General features: G+C 43.7%; 1 protein-coding gene across 1 annotated transcript in view; it reads left to right on the top strand.

The window, feature by feature from the left end:
• Positions 1-22761, top strand: part of SACM1L (SAC1 like phosphatidylinositide phosphatase) — a 58958-nt gene extending 36197 nt beyond the window's left edge. The window contains exons 9-20 of the mRNA XM_045862595.3: positions 29-114; positions 896-982; positions 1682-1750; positions 6981-7060; positions 10542-10640; positions 13158-13296; positions 15267-15336; positions 15455-15527; positions 16244-16337; positions 16430-16522; positions 17392-17449; positions 21004-22761. Coding sequence (XP_045718551.1) covers positions 29-114; positions 896-982; positions 1682-1750; positions 6981-7060; positions 10542-10640; positions 13158-13296; positions 15267-15336; positions 15455-15527; positions 16244-16337; positions 16430-16522; positions 17392-17449; positions 21004-21140 — 1085 coding nt within the window. The 3' untranslated portion in view covers positions 21141-22761. The remainder of the gene's footprint in view (positions 1-28; positions 115-895; positions 983-1681; positions 1751-6980; positions 7061-10541; positions 10641-13157; positions 13297-15266; positions 15337-15454; positions 15528-16243; positions 16338-16429; positions 16523-17391; positions 17450-21003) is intronic.
• The last annotated feature ends 1111 nt before the right edge of the window (positions 22762-23872 follow it).

Below are 23872 nucleotides of genomic sequence, written 5' to 3'. Positions count from 1 at the left end.
GTTAACTTTGGCTTTTTTTTCGATTTAGGAATTGATTCTGAAGGCCATGCCGCCAACTTTGTAGAAACAGAACAAATTGTGCACTATAACGGGAGCAGGGCCTCATTCGTACAGGCAAGTGGATGTGTCTCTGAGGTGGCCAACCAGCTCGCCTCCTCTGCTTCCACCATACTTTTCTGCCCTGGTGTTGAAATTTCCCTCCGCTCCCCTGCTTTTTAAAGTAATACCATTCGTTGTCTACAATGTGGGTAAAGTTCCCCCAGAACAAAGCTACTCGATTAACTTGGCACTCACCTCCCCACATTTCCTGCCCTTGAATTAATTAAATCCCTACGGAGAGAGGAGGGGAGGAGGTCCAAGGGTTAGGGACGTGGAGCCACCTCTCCGCTTCACCCCCTTGACTTCTTCAAGGCAGTGATGATGGGACAGAAGTCAGCTTGTGAAGGCTTTACCCGCCTTGCACTTCTTTGGGGAGCAGTCTGGCTCTTGTTGCCTCCTTATGGAGTTCTGGGTCACTTGCTGCCCCAGAGCAGTGGTGGCTCCACATATTTGTAAGTTCAGAAATATACTCGTTGGAGAATGAATAAAGCAGTTTTCTAATTTCATCATCATAGCGGATTATATAACAGACATAACTTATTAATTGCTTATAAATAAATTGGTTTATTTTAGAAATTTAGGGGAAACAGGACTGTTTACTACCCAAGTAGTATACATGTATATAAAATCAGGAGGAAAAGTCCTTTCCAAATGTATTCCCACAGAATCGGAACTTTAGGAGTAGGCATACACAGACTCCTTTCGTAGTTGGTAGGTTATATTTATGTTTTTTCCTTTGATGAGAGAAACAAGTTAATGTGTATGTTTCTTTTCATATTTCTCTCTTTTCTTTTAGACTCGAGGATCAATACCAGTTTTCTGGTCTCAAAGACCAAACCTCAAGTACAAACCACAGCCACTAATCAACAAAGTAGCCAATCATGTGAGTATCTTCTGTGTTTTTTCCGTTGGCTAAAAATAGGAGCTTCATAGCATTATAGTTTGCATGTGGAACATGTAGTTATTCCTCACGAGTTAGAATCCAGCATCTCTGCAGCCATTCTCCTTGGATCTGGCACCTAGTGAACCTCTGACCCAAAGGCTGTAGAGATGGCACATTGGAAATGCGGAAAACTAGCAGATGATTGGACAGCATGGCAAATTCAGATTTTAGAGATCTTGTAAGATTTGCAGCTTCATGCTGTTTTAGAGTCTTTAGTGTATTCTGTTTGAGGTCGTGCTCAGATTTAAAGTATGGTATTGTAGCTCAGAACAGAATGGCTTATAATTGCTGCTTACTACATGGTATTTAGAATATCTTGAAGACCTGGTCCCAATCCTAGTGTCATTCTCTTGAATATACAAACAGGACATTTAAGGAGATACTTTATTTTTTTTATTTTAATAGAGAGAGAGATACAGCAAGAGAGGGAACACAAGCAGGGGGAGTGGGAGGGGAGAAGCAGGCTTCCCGCGGAGCAGGGAGCCCGATGCGGGCTCGATCCCAGGACCCTGGGATAATGAACTGAGCCGAAGGCAGACGCCCAACGACTGAGCCACCCAGGCGCCCCAGGAGATACTTTAAAGAGTTTTATAAATATAGTGTAATTTGGTAAAGTGTGTAATTATTTTCTCTTTCTAGATGGATGGTTTCCAAAGGCATTTTGATTCACAAGTAATTATTTATGGAAAACAAGTAATAATCAATCTGGTATGTTTCTTACATGTTTCTTGGGGGGAACAAAACAAAAAACATGTAAAAAAAAATATAACATTTACCATTTTAACTGTTTTGAAGTGTGCGGTTCAGTGGCATTAAAGTATTTTACAGTGTTGTGCAAGTGTTACCATTAGACCATTTCCAGAACTTTTCATCATGCCAAACAGAAACTCAGTGTCCATTTAACTTCCTATTATCCTTCCCTCAATCCCTGGTAACCATTCTACTTTCTATCTGTATAAATTTTCCTATTCTAGATTTACCACATAAGGGGATCATATAATACTGATTCCTTTGGGTCTTGCTTATTTCACCGAGCTTAATGTTTCTAAGGACTGTCCACGTTACAGCATGTATCAAAATTTCATTCATTTTGAAGACTGGATAACATTCCTTTGTATGTTCCATATTTTGTTTATCCATTTATCTGTCGATGGACGTGGGTTGTTTCTACATTTCAGTTGTGAAAAATGCCGCTCTGAACATTGATGTGCAGGTATCCATTTGAGTCCCTGCTTTCAGTTCTTTTCGGGTCATACCTAGAAGTGGAATTGCTGGATCATAGGGTGATTCTAGGTTTAACTTTTTAAGGAACCGCTGCTGCTGTTCACAGTGGCTACCTTTTACATTCCCACCGAGGTGCACCTGGGTTCTGCTTTCTCCACATCCTTGCCAGCACTTGTTATTTTCAGGATTCGTTTTGTTATGTTTTTTGATTATAGCCATCTTTATGGGCGTGGAGTGGTGTGTCATTGTAGCTTTGATTTGCATTTTTCTAGTGACTAGTAATGTTGAACATCTTTTCATGTGCTTATTGGACATCTGTATATCTTCTTTAGAGAAAGGTCTACTCAAGTATTTTGCTCATTTTAAATTAGGTGGTGGTGGTTTTTGTTGTTGAGTTATAGTAGTTCTTTTTATATTCTGGAACTAATTCCTTATTAGATGTGCTTTGCAAATATTTTCTCCCATTCTTTGTGTTGTTTTGATAACTGCTAGTTATAGGTCTATTCAGATTTTCTGTTTTTTCATGATTCATGTTTGGGTGGATTGTTTCTAGAAATGTGTCCATTTGTCTGGTTGATTGACTGCAAAATGTTCATTGAATTCTCTTATAATCCTTTTTGTTTCTTCAGAATCAGTAGTAATATCTCATCTGTCATTCCTGATTTTAGTTAAGTCAAGTCTTCTCTTTTTTTTTCTTGGTCGTTATAGCTAAGTTTGTCAATTTTGTTAATCTTTCAAAGAACCAAGTTTTGGTTTCATTAATTTTTCTCTATTTTTCTATACTTCATTCTCTTTATCTCTGATCTTTATTTCCTTCCCTTTGCTAGCTTTGAGTTTCGTTTGCTTTTCTTTTTCTCGTTTAAAGTGTAAAGTGAGGTCCTTGATTTAAGGTCTTTTTTTTTTTAAATATTTTAATTTATTTGAGAGAGAGTGCGCACGCAATTATGTGACCATGTACAAGTGGGGGAAGGGGCAGAGGGAGAGGAGAGAGAGAATCTCAAGCAGACTCTGCTCTGCGTACAGAGCCCGACGCGGGGCTCTGTCTAACAACCCCATGAGATCATGATCTAAGCCGAAATCACTAGTTGGCTGTTCAACTGACTGAGCACCCAGGTGCCCTGGTCTTATTTTTCAGTGTATATGTTTATAGCTGTAAATTTCCCTTAGTGCTGCTTTGGCTTTATTTTATAAGTTTTGGTATATTGTATTTTTGTTTTCATTTGTCTGTTTTCTAATTTCTCTTGTGATTTCTTCCTTAACACAATGATTGTTTAAGAGTGTGCTGTTTAGGGCTGCCTGGGTGGCTCAGTCAGTTAAGTGTCTGCCTTCAGCTTAGGTCATGATCCCGGGGTCCTGGGATGGAGCCCCGCATTGACCTCCTTGCTCAACAGGGAGCCTGCTTCTCTCTCTCCCTCATCCCCTCACCCTGCTTGTGCTTTCTCTCTCTCTCAAATAATAAAATCTTCAGAAGAAAAAGAGTGTGCTGTTTAATTTCCTCATATTTATGAAATCTCTAGTTTTTCCTTATTATTGAGGGTTAACTTCATTCCACTGTGATTAGAAAAGATACTTTGTATGGCAGTTATTTTAAAAATTATTAAGACTTGTATTGTGGCCTAACAATTACTCTGTCTTGGAGACTGTTGCATGCACACTTGAGAAAAATGTATATTCTGCTGCTGTTGGGTGGAGTGTTTTGTTTATGTCTGTTGAGTCTGATTTGTTTGTGGTGTTTAGATTCTCTGTTTTCTTACTGATCTACCTATTTGTTCTCTCCATTACTGAAAGGGAGCTGTTGACATCTCCAACTATTATAGAAATGTTTATTTCTCCCTTCAGTTCGTTCAGTGTTGCTTCATACATTTTTGGGCTCTGATGTTTGGTGCATATATATCTTAATTGTTTTACCTTCTTGGTGAATTGACTCTTTTATCACTATATAATGTTCTTCTTTGTCCTTAACAACAGTTTTTGACTTAAAGTCTATTTTGTCTGGTGTTGATAGAGCTACCCCTGCCTTTTTTTGATTACTAACTATTTGCATGGAGTATCTTTCCATCCTTTCACTTCTAGCTTACTTGTGTCTTTAGATCTAAAGTGAATGTTTTCTGTAGCATGTGGTTGGATCATTTTTAAAATTCATTCTGCCAATCTATGCCTTTTAATTGGAGAGTTAATTCATTTATATTTAAAGTAATTACTTACCTGTAGAGACTTATTTCTGCCATTTTGCTATTTGTTTTCTGTACATCTTACAATTTTTTATCCTTTGTCTTCCTCTATCACTGTCTTCTTTTGTGTTGAATTTTTTTGTAGTTATATATTTTGATTACCTTCTCATTTTCTTTTGTTTATATTCTATAGATATTTTCTTTTTGGTTACCATGAGGATTACATACAATGTTTTAAAGTTGTAATATTTAATTTGAATTGATACCAACCTAACTTCAGTTTGCATATAAAAACTTGACTCCTATAAAGCTTTGTCCCTCCTCTTTATGTTATTAATGTCACAAATTACATCTTTATACATTTTGTTCCCAGTAACATAGATTTATAATTTCTTAAATGCATTTGACTTCTGAGTCCTGTAGAATATTAAAAAAAAAAAATGGAGGTATAGATCAAGATTACACTAATGCTGCCTTTTATGTTACCTTTAGAGGAAATCTAAATACCTTTATGTGGCTTCAGGCTGCTTTATAGCGTTCTTTCATTTCAACCTGAAGGATCCCTGTTAGCTTTTCTTGTAGGGCAGGCCCAGTGATAATGAGCTCTCTCAGCTTTCATTTATCTAAGAGAGTCTTAATTTCGCTTGTTTTTGAAGGACAGTTCACCAGATACAGAATTTTTGGTTTAGAGTTCTTTTCTTTCAATACTTTAAATATATCCGTCCACTGCCTTCTAGCCTCCCAAGTTTTCTGAAGTGAAACTGGCCTGTAATCCTATTGAGAATACTTTGTATGTGATGTGTCTCTTCCCTCTTGTTGCTTTCAAGATCCTTTCTTTGTCTTTCAGTAGTTTGATTAGAATGTGCTTGGTGTGGGTTTCTCTTATCATCCTTGGAATTGGGTGATCTTCTTGGATTTGAAGATTTATGTCTTTCATCAAATTTGGAAAGTTTAGGGCCATTTTCTTTTTCTTCAGTAAAGATCTCTAGTCCTTTCTCTCTTTTCCTTCTGGGACTCCCAGAATGGGTGTGTTGTCCCCTGGTGATGTCCCAGACGGCTCCAGGGCTCTGCTCACTTTTCCTTATTCATTTTTCTTTCCGCTCTTCAGACTTGGTTAGTTCATTTGTCTCATTTTCAAGTGTGCCGATTCGATTTTCTTCCTGCGCAAATGTGCTCTTGAACTCTAGTGAATGTTTAATTTCTGTTTTGTACTTTTCAACTCCACACCTACTGTTTAGTTCCTTTGAATGATTTTTGTTTGTTTGCTGGTAATCTTATTTTGTTCATGTACCGTTTTCCTGGTTTCCTTTCATACCCTGTTTTCCTTTAGCTCTGAGCATATTTAAGACACTTGTTTAAAACCCTTTTTCTGATTAAGTCTTCTGCAGGGATGGTTTCTGTCTGTTTATCCTTTTCCACTGAATAAGCCTTGTTTTCCTATTTTTTGGTATGCCTTGGTATTTTTGTTGTTGAAAATCAGGTGCTGGGTGGTTATAATATGGTAACTCTGGAAGTCAGATTCTCCTTTCCCGGGATTTTGCAGCGTTTTTATTTGTGTTTTTGTTTCGATTGTTGATGGCTGTGGTAATCCCATTTGTTTTCAGATGTTTCCCAACCATTTTTGAAAAGACTCCCTTGTTTATACTTACTGAAGCCTCTATTCTTTGGGCTCATGTTCAGCTAATGTTTTGACAGAGATTTCTTTGAATGCCAGGAACTGAAACAGACAAAGGCAAAAACCGAAAAAGAGAGAACAGCCCCATCTGTCATTCTCTGCAGACTGGTTCTGTGCTGGAGCAGTTTTTCTCTGGTTAGCCAGGCTTGCTCGAGCGTAGGGGTCAGCCTGAGGTGAGGGCTCTAGGTCTTCTCAGGAACTTTCAGACATGCCTCTTGCCTGGGTGTGCATGTGGCTTTCTAAAATCCTCCCTATACATGGCTGCTTCTGAATGTCCTAATTTCCCAGAGTATCACCCCAGCTTCTTCTGCAGCCTGTAGATGGTCTATTTTATGTTTTCCGAAATCCTTTGCTCTACGCGGCTGTTGGTTTGTAGCCCTTTGTAGCTTGTATGAGCTGTGTCCTCCTCTTCCCCTGCTTGTGTTCAGAGTTATGTGAGACAGAGACAGACAGACCCATCCTTCAGGTCAGACCAAACGTACGCGGTAACTTGCAGATAAGGTCTGGGGTTCTCTCTCCGTTTTGAAGAGGTGAACTGAGAACCTGGTTGCTGCTTAAGACTGAGACCGTCACTGCCCCAGGGATGGAGTTGGCAAGTAAAAATGTAAGGGCAAGTAAAAATGTCACAAAACTGTCCTACAGTTTTGAAGATACCTTTTTTTTTTTGTTTGGGGATTTGCTTCATTGCTTTAAACCTTTGATTGTTTTCCAGAGCTCCTACAAAGTTGGCTCAGACAGCTTCCGTTGTTTTCAGTGTTTCTGTGCGAGAACAAGAGCTTGGAGCTTCCTGGCCCACCATTTTGCTGATGTCGCTCTTTCCTTTTAAAGGAACTTAAAAGAAAGCTGTGGTGTTTTTACTTTTTTACAGGTGAATCAGAAGGGCTCAGAGAAACCACTCGAACAGGCATTTGCAACAATGGTGTCTTCCTTGGGCAGTGGAATGATCAGGTACCTCCCTAGAAATCTGCGCAGGTCTTTTCAGATGAGATGTGCACTTACATATCCAGCCATCCCCTCTCACCCACGGGCATCCGTTCCCAGAGCCCCAGTAGATGCCTGAAACCACACATGGTACCGAAGCCTAGGTATACTGTAATTTTCCTTAGATACACATACCTATGATAAAGTTTAATATATAATGTAGGCACAGTAGCAGATAAACTGATAATAGAATAATAACAGCAATAATAGAATAATTAAAACAATGTGCTATAATAAGAGCTATGTGAATGTGGTCTTTCTCAAAATACCTTGCTGTACTGTAGTTGTATGTCTTATGATGATGTGAGGGATAGATGCCCACGTGATGAAGTCAGCCCAGTGACAAAGGCACTGTGACAGAGCATCAGGCCACTGGCAGCCTGACCCCATGTCAGGAGGAGGACCATCTGCTTTCAGACCGTAGTTGACCCCAGGGAACCAAAGCTGTGGGAGGTGAAACTGTGGATAAGGGGACTACTGGACACACCAGTACGTAGATATCACTAGACATACGGTGATCCCCACTTTTCAAAAAGTCTGTGTCACACCACTTTGTATTATAAGAGACCATGTTGGTACCTGTTGTCACTAACCGAAAGAAAGCCAAAGACGATTTTTCACCTTTATGAGAAGGTCATTACCACACAGACGGAGGTCTTTCGTAAGAGTATAGTGGCCTATGGCATGAGGCAGACTTGGAAAGCAGGGGGCACGCTTCGCTTTAGGCTACTTCAGGTCATAGGAACACTCCACTTCTGGATAGTAGGGGAAACCTGAATTACAGCTCAGCTTTTTTTCCCCCCAGTACTAGATCAAAGCATGATTCTGTTAGCTTGAAATTTTTCTCTGGCATAATTATACTGCAGAATAACTTCTTAACAGTCAGATTTTAGTTTGAATTTTGTGAAAGTTTGGTCCCTGATCAAAATCCCCTCCTGAGGCTTTGTGTCACGTGGCCACTGGGTCATGAATTTCAGTTCCTTGTGATCATTTGGTGTGATCTCTGTGGTCCTGACCACCACATGAGTTGGAGAAATTTACACTTGCATGGTGGCCTTGTCTGGAGCTGCAGCCTTACCTACCAAACTGTGCAGCTTTGTCAAAAGAGAGGGATCCTAAAACATCCAACAGTTGCCCTGTGGAAAGGTGCAAGGTGATGAGTCAGCCCTTTTGGAGCTTTCTGCAGCAAGAAACTGGGCAGGAGGTGAGGGTGTACTGTGGTAGGAAGTGGTCACAGGCACTGGGGTGAGGCGGGGGGGAACTTTCCAAAGAAATGGTATGGGGTTATTTGGGGAGAAATTTTTTTAACCTAATGAGAGATTTTAAACATCCACAAAAAGAGAATGATACAATGAGCATTTGGGGAAGAATTCAAGTGTCTTTCCTCCAACTCAAAAGCTCTAGCAAGTTCATCAGACCCCCCCCACTCCATGCATACTTCTGCCTTCTCCCAGTGGAACTTTCTTAAACATTCTTTGGAGGACTCAGAGGAACTTAGAATATACCTTAGACCTGAAAAATTAGAACCTCTGGGTTTGGAGTCTAGCATGCGTACTCTGAGAGAAGTTTGTCTGCTGTGTCCACCCCTTGTTAAGGCCTTCTGTCTGCCCCAGGGGGTTTCCACAGATACACGTGGCTTGAGAGTTGTCTTGAGTTTGTAGCCGCAGCTCACTTCGAGAACTTGCAGCGTCAGAGTCTAGAGTTACGCCCTTGGTGCTCCAGGAGCGTGGAGGGCACCCATGGCCCTCACCTAAAGAGCGAACACCCAGAGCTGTTGTCATTTTCCTTCCATGAGCTCCAAAGACCACCAGACAGAGGAGCATATTAAAAAGTATATTTGAATATTTTTTAATTGAGTAAATCCATATTCTGGCAGGGGGAAAAATCAGTCTGTTAGTTAAAAGTGAAATTAAATGGTAGACTTAATGTCATGTTTCAGATACCGGTTTACTGGACTGATTCGCTTTTTAGTTGTTCAGTGATTATTGCTTTGAGTACATTAAATGAATGAAGTTGATGGATTGGTGAATGACCTGAAGGAGAGAGGTCGTGTGGTTGTGCTTCTGAGGAATGGTGGGACTCGTTAGCAATGGGAAGTTTTTCTTTTGGGAACTGGATGAGAAAATGAGCCATGCAAGGTGATGTGTCTCTGAGGGTTTCTTCCTAGAACTTGGAAAGAAGCAGAACTGCTTGACTATTGGGGTCAGAAGCAAAATAGTATATTTACAGTCACGCATTGTCAAAATATAACAATGCAGTTCATTCTTAGAAGATACCAATGTGATTTTAGAAGGATGCGTGCTAAGAATCCAAATGCATTTAGGTGCTGGCCAGCTGCTTACGGTCTTCAAGCCAGTCTAGGGCTGTTGCTTCTGTGGGAGTACCCCGAAGTGACTGTCACTCTGTCAGTCTTGTGGGAGCGGCCTCTGGAAGTGCTTCCCCCACTCCCAGTCTTCACCAAGTCTAGCCTCATGGTTAGCTAACCTCTGTTTTTGTACTGATTTCTAAGGAGACCATTCTCACCTCATCAGTGAGATAACCATTAAGGTGGCAGGAGCCCCTCTGGACCTGCTCAGAAGCCCGCACTCTACTGATGCTCCTTCGGTCTGTTGGAGCCAAGGGAGTGACGCGTGGGCAGACGCCTCATCTGAATTTCACTGTGTAGTCGACCAGAGCTTGATGTCCTTCCAGTCCTCCTACTTATGACTTGACCTGGTTCCTGATTCCCTTGACTTTCAGGACCTGGTTCATGATTTTCTTTTCCCCCTCTCAGTTGGCAACATTGTCCAGCTCCTGGTAGGACACCTTCACTGTCAGATGTGTTCTAACCTTCAGAAGTGGCCTATTAAATACCAGATAACTAAAAACAACCCATTGCAGACCGGCAGGGAAGGTCCCTCTGCCACATCTATGTGAGATGTACAGATAGTGATAAGGACAGTGGGTGTTTTGATTTGTTAAGGAAGGTGATGGACAGTAAGTGACCAGAGTGGGGGCCATGTGGCCTCTGTGCTTCTGACAAACCCCAGTACAGATCTGACACTCGTCGAATCCTCCTTGCACTGATTTGAGTTCGACCATTTTAAACATTTTATTCAGTTGAAAAAATAATACAAAGGGACCTTATTCTTTGTATATGGGGGCAAAGAATACACCCTGGCTATTCATTTGGATAAGGCTACTTTATATGATAGACCCGATTGCTGTACCTGAGCTCACTTCTACTTTCTGCTGGGCTTCTTCTCTACTCCTATCTCAGGGCCTCTAGAAGAACATGTGAAGATAGAAGAGAGAGAGAGAGACTGTGTGTGTGTGTGTGTGTGTGTGTGTAAACCCGCAGTGAAGAAGAAATCTGTACGCTCAAATAGGAAAATCTGCTTATGAACATAGCGGTAGAAGGAAAATGACTAATCTTTGGTCAGTTTCTGCGTATCTTTTCTTTTGGTAGATATATTGCCTTTGACTTCCATAAAGAATGTAAAAATATGAGATGGGACCGACTAAGTATTCTGCTGGATCAGGTAGCAGAAATACAAGATGAACTAAGGTAAGCTATATCATTCCCCCGTGGACGTCAAGGGAAGAGGGTCGTGTGTGTATGAATCATAGTTATTATGCCTTATCCAGCAGACGTACACAAATACAGTTCACCGGGTTGACAGCATTTGTTTATACTATGACTTTTAGTTTTTTCATTGTAAAGATGAGACTTAATGATTTAAAAATATTTTAAAAGCAACCCAAAGCCAGGTATTCTCACATTTTTATGAATCAGGTGCCACTTGTTTACAAAGCTTTACATAATTGAGGTTAGTGTACTAGTATTTTATATTCCGTTGTTTTCACTGAACATTCTATCACGGATCTCTGATATTTTGTCTCTGTAACGAAGGTGTTTAATGGCTTTTCTATACTCCACTGTGTCATAATACAGGTTCAGTTAAATGTTCTTTTTCATATTAGCCATCTGTCTTCTTTTCTCTTCCTACCACAAAAGACTGAGCTGCAATGAATCGCTCTGGGTATATGTATTCTTAGCTTCTGTTAAATTATTTCCTAAAATAAATTTTTGAGAGTAGGATTAATGGTTCAAAGGGTCTGAATAACTTCATGGTACTTTCCGTGCGTGTTTACTGTGTTACTTACCGTGTTGGCTCACGGGTTTGCAGTCACCTGCACATGTCCGTCTTTACTTATTTTAAAGCCAGAAGAAGTCATGTTCTGCCTGTGTGTAGTTCTGACCCTGGCAACCCTCGGGCACTTTTTCATGTTAGTTATACAGTAACATAGTAGAACTTTTCCTCTAGGCATTTCCCAATATTTAGAAATCTATTTTATACATGTTAAGTAGTCAGCTACAGTTAGTTAAACCTGCTCTTTTTCTACGAGGTTTTGTCAGGAGCAGCTAGTGAAGGGGGGGATTGACATACGTCATTATTGGGCTAGAGTGACGCCGGCTGGACCTGGGACACTGTCAGAGGAGGGGGCTCCTTGGGTTTGCCCATTAATTGCTGCCACACAAGAGTTTGAGAAAGGAGGATTGACCCCAGAATCTCTCTCCCTCCCCACCTGCTGTGTTCCATGGGGACATCAGAGCTGCACATGACCTCTCTGGACATGTTCCCCACGGGTTTGGGGGGAAATGGAAAGAATCTGGGCTTTGGGGTATGACACACCTCATTTTGAAATCTGCTGCTTTTTTAAAAAAGATTTTTATTAGAGAGCACACGTGAGCACAAGCAGAGGGAGGGGCAGAGGGAGAGGGACAAGCAGACTCCCCGCTGAGCATGGAACCTGACTCGAGGCTCAGTCTCATGACCCTGAGATCATGACCTGAGCGCAGGTCAGGGGTTGGACGCTTAACTGACTGAGCCACCCAGACGCCCTGAAATCTGTTTGCTTCTTATTAGCCATGTGACCCAGGGGCAAGTTAGTTACCTTCAAACCTTGGTTTCTCCATTTGTAAAGTGGAGATAATGTTCCTGCCTCGTAGACTCCGTGTATAGTTGAAGACACAGCATTTGTAAAATACCTCGTATTTATGTTTTGAGTCCTCATGGGGTGCCAAAGCCTGCATGCACTCATGCACGTGTATGTACACACACCAGCTCCAGACGGACCTCACCAGCTCTGCATGAATCTCAGGTAGATATTTAGCCTCAACGCATTCTTCTAGGCCCTTAACTTTTAAGGTCATGATTTTTATTTGGCCCATAGTAAATCTGTTGTGTTTCCCTGCCCATTTTGATTTTGGGGAGCGATTGCAATAAATTTACTATTCCCTGGCATTCACCATGTGCTCTGTCCCATGCGCTCTGCTAAGCAATTTGTGCATTGTGCACGACTGGTGAAAAACTTAGGTTTGTGGAGATGAGGGTGATTACTTGAAGTTACGCAGCTGGTACGTTACCTGGGGGAGCTAAGGCTCACAAACCAGTTGTTTGCTGCTGGGGCCCGTGCTCTTCCCTGCCACACTGCGCGTTGTCCAGTTTTTGAGTTCATTGAATTAGCTGAGGAAATTGTTAAAAATTCACGAAACACAGGAACTGGTGACCATGGTTGGCTCCAGTGCAGACACCTGGGTGGTAAAGGGGAGAAAGGAAACCTGATTTTTCAAACAACACCCTGTTGAACCTTATAAACTTCATAGTATTTGCATATATGCCCCATTTTAAGAAAGGTTTTTAAAAAGTTCTTAATGCACGATTTCCGGCCCTTGCTTCAGAGACTCCAACTTGAGTTTATCTCAAGACCAGGTGTATCCATTTTTAGCACACGGCTCAGGGAATTCTGATACGGACAGTGTAGGGCCCATGCTTCGAGAAATCTTGATATACGGGACCATGATGAACAGCTGGGTCAGAGTGGGGCCTGCTTCTGGCCTCAGCTCTTCAGACTTCTCTTTGGCTCTCTCGTCATCCCATTCCCCTGAGCCACACACTTCCCGTCAGACCTTTGAATGCGCCAGTTCCCTAATGTTACCGACGGGGTGTATGTGACACAAGAGGTGGTCAGCGCGTTGGCCTGACTGCGGTATGAGGGTGTTTATACAAATATGTTTTAGTTATTTTCTAGTGGATATGGCCGGCATGGTGGTGACGAGCCAGGAGGGTGTGTTCCGCAGCAACTGCATGGACTGTCTAGACAGAACCAATGTGATCCAGAGCCTGCTGGCCCGCCGCTCGCTGCAGGCCCAGCTCCAGGTGCACATGCTTTGTCTCTTTTACGAAATCAGCAATAGAGGCCAAAATGGAAGAGGCTGCATCCTTAAAAACCTTAACAAAAAGCATTACAAAAGCAAATAACAGAAAACATTCACGTTGCTCCCCACCCTAACCCAGCTTTTGTGTTTTTGTCTTTCCATCCGTGGGTGTGCACATCTCCATACCTATGGTCAGCGTATGCGTATGCAGTTTGGGTTCTTTTTTTTTTTTTTTAAGATTTTATTTTTAAGTAATCTCTACACCCATCACGGGACTTGAACTCAGCAACCCTGAGATCAGGAGTTGCGTGTTCCACTGACTGAGCCAGCCAGATACCCCTTTACATAGTTTTTAATTTTGTCTTTTCCTCTAGCATTATATACGGAGCCATAGTTGTTTTAAGAGTTGCACTTACTAAGTTGCTACATTGTTGGCTTATAAATTGCACTGTAGAGACCAATCTGCAGATGTTGTTACTAACTTGAATTCTTCCCTTTGGGTTAATTGCTAGAAGTGGAATTTACTGAGTTAAAGAGAATACGCTTTCCAAGAGGGTCATAACAGTTTCCACTAACACCAGCGAGCATGATAAGTGAATCCATGTCATTGAATTCTTGCCAGCATGAGATGTTTTTATTTAAAACTTTTTTTCCCATTAGTAAAGAGTAGAACCTCAAGGTTGTTTTCATTTGCATCTCTCTTATTACTGGCAAGCGATACTAACCTTCAGGTAGGAAGTTTCTGACACAGCTTTGCTCTACCACTACGATTGGGCTATTGAGAAAAATAACTATGAATACTTTCTTGTGTTTAACTTGGAATTAAAAACGTAAAGCCCAGATTTCCAGATCACATTGGCATTTATTATGAGGGGCAAACAAAATGCATGCCAAATGGTTTCTTGCTTAAATGGTAACCTTTGTTTATGACGATTCAGCTTTGTTTATGACAATTTTATGATACCAGGAAGGAATTATGGAAGTAAAACACCTCCTTTAAAACAAATTGCCCTTGAATCCTAAGTAACACAGGCCAAAGGAGCGGTTTCCCTGTTTGAGCATCAGCTCTAGTTTGTATTGTACCATGTCCTCCTCAATCTGATGGATTGACTTCAAGGTATATTTTTTAATAGAAACAATAGTAGCAAAAAAACAAAACAGTAGTAATAATGGTTGTTTCCAAGCCCAATAAACTAAAGCCTTAATATTTAACTAGGTTCTGGAATCTCTACTTAACTCTTTCGTGTGCTGAATGTAGTAGTATAAAATCTAACCAACCTTCAGAGAGTCTTGGGGTGTCGGTGTCAGCTGGTGGGGCCTCCAGTTGTGCCCCCCCCTCCAGTTAAGGGTCACTGAGGGCGGCCCCTGCACTATCTGAGGTGGGAGTGCTGTTCTGGGGTAGAGATAGTGAGCTGTCACCTGTGGTGCTCAGTGACAGTGAGGGCTCTGAGGTGGTTGAGGTCCGAGATGAGGTCCAAGCAGGGGCTCCTAATCTTTGCCCAGTGACCCCCAAAGGGGAGTCCATAGGGGGATTCAGCATGTCCAGGAGTCCTCTGAGATGATGTGCAAAGGGCGCGGTGTATGTGCAGTTTGAGGGGAGGTAGGTGTGTAGCATTAGACCGCAGGAGGGGTAGGGCTGGGACTGAGGGAAGCCCGGGGACGCGAGTGGTGGGGAGGCTAAAGAGTGGAGGCAGTGGGAGGTTGGGGGGCAGCCGGGAAGGAGGAGGTAATGGCTGGGTCCCACCGCTGCTCTCCCTTCTGCCCCTCTGTTCCTGCGGGGCTGGGGCGCGGGGGGAGGAGTCCTTAGAGGGGGAGGCCATGGTGAGCTGCCCCCCCCCCCCGCAGGCAAGGACCACATCTCCCGCCTGCAGCCAGGAACCGTGTGATACCATGTGGGACTGTCTGCTTTGGGTCCTGAATCGCGTGTGCTGAAATAGGTTACACTCGAATATGGTGTGCTTCTTATTCCAGAGACTAGGAGTTTTGCATGTGGGACAGAAGCTTGAAGAACAAAATGAATTTGAGAAGACTTACAAAAATGGTGGGTAATTTCCTCAATAGAGGCAGAGTCGCTCAAATGGTGAAATAAACTATTTTGGGTTTAGGAACTCTGGTTGTCGCTTAAGTCGCTGTCCGCTGACTTTTCCTTGTGTTCACAGCCTGGGCTGACAACGCAAATGCTTGTGCCAAACAGTACGCGGGCACTGGTGCCTTGAAGACGGACTTTACCAGGCAAGCCATGCTTTTCAAGTAGCCCTGCAGATATTTGGGTCTCGCGTCCCGGCAGGATGCCCCAGGAGCTTTTGGGCCGCAGCAGAACCCCAGCCCCCGGCGCCTCGGGTCACAGTCGAGTCAGGCTTGCTGGGAGGGGAGGCCCGGGCGCTGGAGGGTTCCTAGCCTCCCTGGGTAGTTGTGCCGCGTGGGGGGCAGCCTCGGCCCCTCAGCCCCTCCCAGACCTCGCGGTGCACCCCGGTCACTGCGGGCTGGGGCGGGGCTGAGACCCTGAACCTCGGGGTAGCAGCCAGGTGATGCCCGTGCAGCTTTCCAGGACCACACTGGTTAGTGAGAGGTCAAGACGTGGGGATTTGTACAGATGTGGGTCTTTTTCTGCCATAGGGACTCCCTGGGAGCAAACTAAGATTCCTAGTCTCTGCCGTGTTCTGGCTGCTTAACCTGGTCTGGGTGTTTCTCTTCACGTTTCTTACCTTTGCCGCTGGCCCTGAGTGTTTTTCTCTTTGTGCCCACTTAGGTAATATTTTAGAAAAAGAATGCATATTTCTTGGACCCGCTAGAGGATTCCTTTGTGAGGTGTCTCCTTTATGCTTTCAGGGGTGATCTTTAAAATCTTTGTAACTCACTTATCTCCATACCACATACTGATTGGCCACAAAACTGTGGGAGAGTTTAATATACAGATCTGTAACTCGGAATTCAACTCTTTTAACCAGAACTGGGAAGAGAACTCAGCTGGGACTGCTAATGGATGGCTGGAACTCCCTGATACGGTATTACAAGAACAACTTCTCTGATGGCTTTAGGCAGGTAGGTTTGTATTTGGTGCTCATGTTTGGTCCTCGTGTGGTCGTATCATTACTTCGCATTGGGGAGTTACTAATTTCCTTCCTCTGTTCTAGGATTCCATAGACTTGTTTCTTGGAAACTACTCAGTGGATGAATTAGAATCTCATAGTCCTTTAAGTGTTCCACGGGATTTGAAATTCCTGGCTGTAAGAAACCTTTATGTTTTTCAAGCCTTTTTTTTTTTTTTTTTTTTAAGATTGTTTGATTGATTTTAGAGAGTGTGCAAGTGGCAGTGGGCAGGGGCAGAGGGAGAGAGAATCTCAAGCAGACTCCCTGCTGAGCACGACCCTGAGATCATGACCTGAGCCGAAATCAAGAGCTGGACACTTAACCGAGTGCACCACGCCGGTGCCCGTTTTTCAAGTTTTTAAAAGCATTATGTCTGGAGGTATAGATGGTGCCGACTCCCCTTGATTTAAAACTTTACACATTGTTCTAAATGGACTGTAAATACTTTGTTTCCCTGAGGAGAAGATGAAGGAAAGGAGTAAAAGAACCGTGGGGCGTTTGTTTTCTGTGACACTTCACTGTCGGTTTATGTGAGAACACATGAGCAAAAGGGAGTGTGGAAGGTTTCTCGTTTCTGGAAGACTCGACTCCTGTCACAATCGGGTTGCTGGGGGCCATCCTGTAACATGGAAGGCAGAGTGTGTTTTTGACACTTCTCTCCTTTTTGCCTCCTCTTCTCACCAGACTTTGTAGGAGCCTTTCTGGGGTCTCATCCAGTGGGCAGAGTGTTCCCGAATGTTGCTGGCATCCCGGCCTCTCACTCGGGCAGCCCCCTCAGCATGCCTGTGTTTGGACCAGAGCCGTGCTTCCTCAGATGTTGTGACCTAACCAGTCTGAAAACTGGGGCAGCTGTGGTTGAACCCCCAAAATAATGATGTTTTGCTGGGGAAAGATATTTTGTATTTTAGATTGCAGAAGGGTTTTATTCTTTTTCAAGTGCAACTGACTTCAGAACCATTGAGTAGCGTTCTTAAGTGATGGCTTGTCTCTCCATTTTTCTTTTCAGTTGCCTATTATCATGGTTGTTGCCTTCTCGATGTGCATTATCTGTTTGCTGATGGCCGGTAAGTCTGCCCTTCTCTCACAGACTCACATTGATCTCTGAGAATCTGGTACTTCCTTATACAGCATCTTGAGATTGTGAGTCTGCTCAACACTTGATGTTTCCCCCTTAAATTTAGTGAGCAAAGTGAGTGGATGTGATTAGTCCTTAGATGTGACCGGAGGAAGAACATACACTGATAATTGTTTAGTTTTTTTACTTAAGATTTAAACTTTTTTTTTTTTTTTTTTTGTCTTATCACCCAAGTAACACATAGGAATTATAGAAAATACAGTTAGGCAAGAAAGAAGAAAACATTATTTATCATCCTGTCTTCCAGACATAAGCTAACTACTTTTAACGTTTTGATGTTTTAATCTTTGTGTGTGTGATTTTTTCACAAGTGAAAGATGTATTTTTTGTAATCTGTTTTCACTGAGCAATATAAGCATTTCCCCGTGTTCTTTATTTTTAATGGCTGCATTAAAATCCATTTATGGATATATAGTTTATTTAACCAACCACCTATTATTAGACAAATATTATTAATAGATTAATACACTACTTATCATTAAATTTTAGTAGGTTGAGGGGCGCCTGGGTGGCTCAGTTACACATCTGACTCTTGATTTCAGCTCAGGTCGTGATCCCAGGGTCGTGAGATCAAGCCCTGTACCGGGCTCCTGCTTAAGATTCTTTCTCTCCCCGTCTCTAAAAAAAAATTTTTTTTTTTTTTTTAGTAGATTGAGAGCAGAATTACCTAATAGGAACTTGTGCTAACAAGGTCGTTACTGGTTTTCTGTTTTTCTCTCAGTATTTTCCTGTGTTACTAAGTTCATGAGCGTTTAGGATGAGTGCATCTCCGTTCAGTATTCCTCAGAGCTCTGGGGCAGGAGCGTGCGCGTTGGCTGTATTGTGCACTCGGGCCTGTCTTGTCTGAGCCCCGCCTGTTGGCAGGGCCCCATTCCCATGGGCCCCTCTCACCGTGACCCTTTGTTCTCCCACACAGACCTTACCCCCTTCTCTCCACAGCGTTGTGTCCTTTTCTTACAGCGCTTTGTCCTCTGGCTGCATAAGCCCCTGGGGATCTCTTCTTCAGAGGTGGTGTGCGTCTCCAGTGTCCCCGGCTTCCCCAGTGTGTGTCTCTTCGTGAGCCGTGATTTGCACACTCATTTGTCTTTCCCACTGGATGGGAAACTCTTTGAGGGCAGAGACTGTGTCTTGCTCATTGTTTTGTCTCCTGTGTCTGGGCTATAATAAGCTCTCAGCAAAAGTCTGCTGAGCCAGGGACCCTTAACCCCACGCCCGACGCGCATTCTGGAAGGGAGACTCTGTAGGTGCCTGTTGCTCTCTGTAATCCCCATACTCCCCTCGGGGTTCAGCACTATAGACAGTCACCACGTAGGGGAGGGAGCCATCCTGTTACTCTCGGGCAGGAGTTAGCGGACGTTCTCTGTAAAGAGCAAGATAATAACTAGTTTAGACTTCCCAAATTGCATATCCTCTCTGTTGCACATTGTTTATTTTTACAACTCTTGAAAGATGTAAAAACCATTCTTAGCGCAGAGTACCAAACAGGCTGAGGGCTCTGGAGCACAGGCAGAGCTGTGTGGCGTTAAGTCGGGTCCCGGGCCCGGGTTGGGGCAGGAAGGAAGAGGACAGGGCCAGCCAGCACGTGCCGCCCGTGATTCCTCTGAGGGCCACGCTCTTCGCTCCCTCGACTCTCTGACTGCTTTAAAACACACTGCCTAGTGGATGCCACTTTCTGGGAGCCCGTGTCCCGTGAAATTCGTTTCGTCACTTTGTTCTGTGTTTCCTTGGCTTCCCTGTGGAACCTCCGGAGAGGCAGGCAAGTCAAGGCAGAGAGCTCGGCCTGAACAAACGGGACAGTTCCTTTGGGGGATGGTCCCGGTTGGGCTTGTGAGGAACTGCCTTTCTTCTTTGTCCGAAAAGAATTTAAAAACTCAAAGGTGTGAACACGAGCGATCACGTGAATTGGTCCGTGTTTTGTGTACGAAGAGATTGACGCCGTGGATGGCAGCACTGCGTGTCCATTCGTTGCCATAAGGTGATGAGCGCTGTGATGTGTAGATAGGGTAGCGTCTGATTTGCAGCCTGTACTTTGGGTTTTTAGAGAGTGGGGGGCAGGGGCAGCGTGAACCCCGATAGCCGATGAGGAAAGAGCGCGGAGCCTGCTATTCTCCCACCGTCTCCTCCTCTGTGTGGGTCCCCTGGCGCGGGAGGGCAGAAGCACTCGGTTCAGCTGCGCGAGGAGTAGAACAAAGTAGATCTTTTCCCGCTGCCACTAACCTTCACGAACTCTAGACGTTGCAAAAAGTGCCGATCGGGAGAGTCGTGTGAAGTAGATCATTAAAATATGTCCCTGAGTTTTGTTTTATACGCTTTCATACATAGCTTTTCTGAAGCATGTATGTTTTGTAAAGTTATTTTTTTGTGTGTAGGCATTTTGATTGTGGCGAATGTATTACTAATAGCTTCTTCTAATGTGAAAGTACCTAATCTTAAAGTAAGTAATTATTTGTGTGATGTCACATAGGACAGTCAGATGGTTCTCATGCTGTGGCCTCTGGGCCAGTGGCGTCAATGTTACCTGGGAACTTGTTAGAAATGCAGATTCTTGGGTCCCACCCGGACCTGCCGAGTCAGAATCTCCAGGGTTGCCCGGCAGCTGATGTCTTATCGAGCCCTGGAAAGGATTCTAACGCCAGCCAGAGTTCAAGAACCACTTGTTCTAACCTTAATTGAGAGGTTCTTGTATTTTTCCTGTAGATGTGCTGATAAACTTTGATGTTGTCAAGATTAAACTTTAATGTTTAAACACTAGACTTTAATGTTGCTAAGCAGCTGAAAGCTGGATCTGGGATCAATAAAATGATTTTTTTTTAGGGTCCCATTTATTCATTTGAGACAGAGAGAGAGCATGAGTGGGGGGAGGGACAGAGACAGAGAGAGAAGCAGGTTCCCCACTGAGCAGGGAGCCCGATGCGGGACTCAATCCCAGGACCCAGAGATCATGACCTGAGCCAAAGGCAGATGCCCAACCATCTGAGCCACCCAGGCGCCCCTCAATAAAATGATTTTTATTTATCAACTCTTCGTTTTTTAATTTTATTTATTTGAGAGAGAAAGAGAGTGAGAGAGAGCATAAGCAGTGGGGAAAGGCTGAGGGAGAGGGAGAAGCAGACCCCCCCACTGAGCAGGGAGCCTGATGTGGGGCTCGATCCCAGGACCCCAGGATCATGGCCTGAGCCGAAGGCAGACGCTTAACCAACTAAGCTACCCAGGTGCCCCTCGATAAAATGATTTTTATTTATCAACTCTTTGGTTTTTAAAATTTTTTTTATTTTTAAAGATTATTTATTTATTAGAGATAGCATGAGAGAGAGCACAAGTGGGGGGAGTGGGAGAGGGAGAAGCAGAGACTCCCCGCTGAGCAGGGAGCCCGATGGCGGGGCTCGATCCCAGCAACCTGGGATCATGGCCTGAGCCGAAGGCAGATGCTTAACCGACTGAGCCACCTAGGTGCTCCAACTCTTTGTTTTTTAATATCAACAGGTGACACTTGGACAGAAACACTGGCCTATGTGCTCTTTTGGGGAGTTGCAAGCATTGGAACATTTTTCATTATTCTTTATAATGGCAAAGATTTTGTCGATGCTCCCAGATTGGTCCAGAAAGAAAAGATGGACTGAATTTGTGTCTGTGGAAAGCGGCTTGGCTTGGAAGATTCCATTATGCAGAACTGGAGTCTTTACTGACCCGCTTTCCACGTCAGCCCGAGGTCTTTCGAAAGCCTTTCTCCGGAAGTCTGCCCTCTGCTTTGTGCCGGGCGGGGGACCTGCAGTCGGCCCGGTGTTCCTGCCCTGACCATCTCTTCACTACTGGGGGGCTCTAGCTATAATTGGAAGCTCTTCTGTAATTAAAAGGTCACCTGAATCCAGCTCCTGGAACGGAAGGAATCTATTCCTTGTCGATTTAATCAACTCTTGCAGAATAAGTAATATATTTAAGAACTCTAGCTTCTTTCCTTGTTTAAAATGGTAAAATTATTTTTCTAGCTCAGTTTCCTTATTGTCACTGTAGAAGCAGTTGCTGTTCGCCAGCAGACGTCCCCACACATCTTTGGGCTTTTCCTAAGAGATGAGTGATAAGCTAACACGCCTGTGTTGATGAGGCGGGAGTCTCTCACAGACGTCAGGTAGTCAGCCAGAGAAGGGAGCCGGGTCTGGCGTCCTGTTGGGGTTTCGGTTGGGCTGCCTCTTGAGTTCAGCTTGAACTGGAGTGCAAAGAAGTTCAGATAGGATTTATCTTTTTTAAAAGGTGTAAATGAAATCAAAGAATGTAAAGTCTGTGTCTTATGCTAAAGGTCCAAAGCCGCCTCTGTTTTAAGGATTTGCCGCAGCGTGGAAAAGACCCTCGGCTGGTCGGCTCCCCCTCCCGGCTGTGGCGTTCCCTTGGGGTTCGTTCATCGAGCCGCGCGAGCCCTGGGGAGGCTCCATGCGTGGCACCGTCAGCGCTTCTCACTCTGTAAAGGTTTTTGTTAGCTTTATTCTATCAATAAGTGTGTCTGAAATTTAGTGCTTCCCGGTAGTTAGAGTTCTCCAAATCAAGGACCAACTTCATTGTTAATTTATGTGCAAAAACAAGCCTGAAAAATACGCTTTAGAAGCTGTGCATAGTTCTAATTATAAGTTGGACTGTATATTCAAACTGTAATTATGAAGTTTAAATATTAGAAAAGTGTGTAGAGTAGTATACTTGCCACTATTTTAAAACCGATTAAATACTGCTACAATATTTGTGTTGTGCTTGCAAATATGTACAGTTTTTTTCAATAGTGGTCCTTAAATATCTCTCAAAGCGCCTTTATTTCAACATCACTTTTTTTTTCAACATTATTTTTTTAAACAATAAGAGTTGTTGCTTCTAGAAGCTCTAAAGGAGAATAGCTGGAAGCCCTCTGTAGCTTAAAATCAGTCATTAAAACTCCCAGTAGGGTAAATAATTAGAACTACCTGTTCTTAACATGTAAATAAGCATAATTTGTTCCAAAGATGAAATGTTTGAAACGTGGTTCATGTCTACTGCAATATATTACTCAAGTGCTCCCGGACATTTCACGTGAAGACCTGACTTCCACAGCCACGGCAAAGACCAAGTGAGAGCCGCTCGGGTGGCTGTTCCGCAGCCGATGGACTGATGCTGGCTTGTCAGAGCCTCAGGTGTCCGTGTTCAGAGCCCTGCCGTGCTGTGATTTCTAAATTCATGTACTGTACATCCTTAAGTGAAAATAAATGTCATACTCTTTTCTAACCACCGTTGGTATCATTCCTGTACTTTGTCTTGAAAGGGATATTCTTTTTTTATTTTGTAATTTTTTTAAAAGATTTTATTTATTTGAGAGGGAGCACCAGCATGGGGAGTGGGAGAGGGAGAAGCAGGTTTCCCGCGGAGCAGGGAGGCCGACCTGGGGCTCGATCCCAGGACCCCGGGATCACGACCTGAGCCGAAGGCAGACCGACTGAGCCACCCAGGTGCCCCTTTATTTTAGAATTTTAGAACTCAAACAAAGCAGTGCATGAAGGGGCTTTATAGAAGAGTAGACAGTGTAAGTAAGCAAGAAAATCCATAGCTTCTGAAATCCTACTTTCCAGTTATCACTTGAGAAATTGTGTTCGTCTGTGTAATTATTATTATTTTTTTTAAAGATTTTATTCATTTATTTGAGAGAGAATGAGCTAGAGAGAGCATGAGAGGGGGGAGGGTCAGAGGGAGAAGCAGACTCCCCGCCGAGCAGGGAGCCCGATGCAGGACTCGATCCCGGGACTCCAGGATCATGACCTGAGCCGAAGGCAGTCGCTTAACCAACTGAGCCACCCAGGCGCCCCGTCTGTGTAATTATTTTTTAGTTAAAGATAAAACCAGGGAAATATTTAGTAAAGTGTGACATCCATAAAAAGATGTCCCCTGCATCCGACCCCTCCCCCCAAGTTAGTTTTTCAAAAGGATACAGGTCTCACCTTGGCAGAGGGAGTGTTGCTCACTAGAAACTGATCTCTCGAGGGCACCTGGGTGGCTCAGTTGGTTAAGCGACTGCCTTCGGCTCAGGTCATGATCCTGGAGTCCCGGGATCGAGTCCCGCATCGGGCTCCCTGCTCGGCGGGGGGCCTGCTTCTCCCTCTGACCCTAACCCCTCTCATGTGCTCTCTCTCATTCTCTCTCTCTCAAATAAATAAATAAAATCTTAAAAAAAAAAAAACAAAAAAAACCTGATCTCTTGGGCCACGGAATGTGTCCGGGACAAGGTGGGAATGACCTGGGAGGCCTCCACCCACGTGGAGGGTAGTGAGGCAAAAGTCCTTGGAGATGGGATGTGGAGTCTGCCGTCCCCCTCATGAGCCGAGCAGAGCCGCCTCAGGCTGTG

The sequence above is a fragment of the Mirounga angustirostris genome, unplaced genomic scaffold (genome assembly GCF_029215605.1).
Source record: "Mirounga angustirostris isolate CCGP_5_RB_7025 unplaced genomic scaffold, mMirAng1.0.hap1 SCAF_1, whole genome shotgun sequence".
NCBI classification, from domain to species: Eukaryota; Metazoa; Chordata; class Mammalia; order Carnivora; family Phocidae; genus Mirounga; species Mirounga angustirostris.
This window is presented reverse-complemented; position numbering and strand designations above follow the sequence as displayed.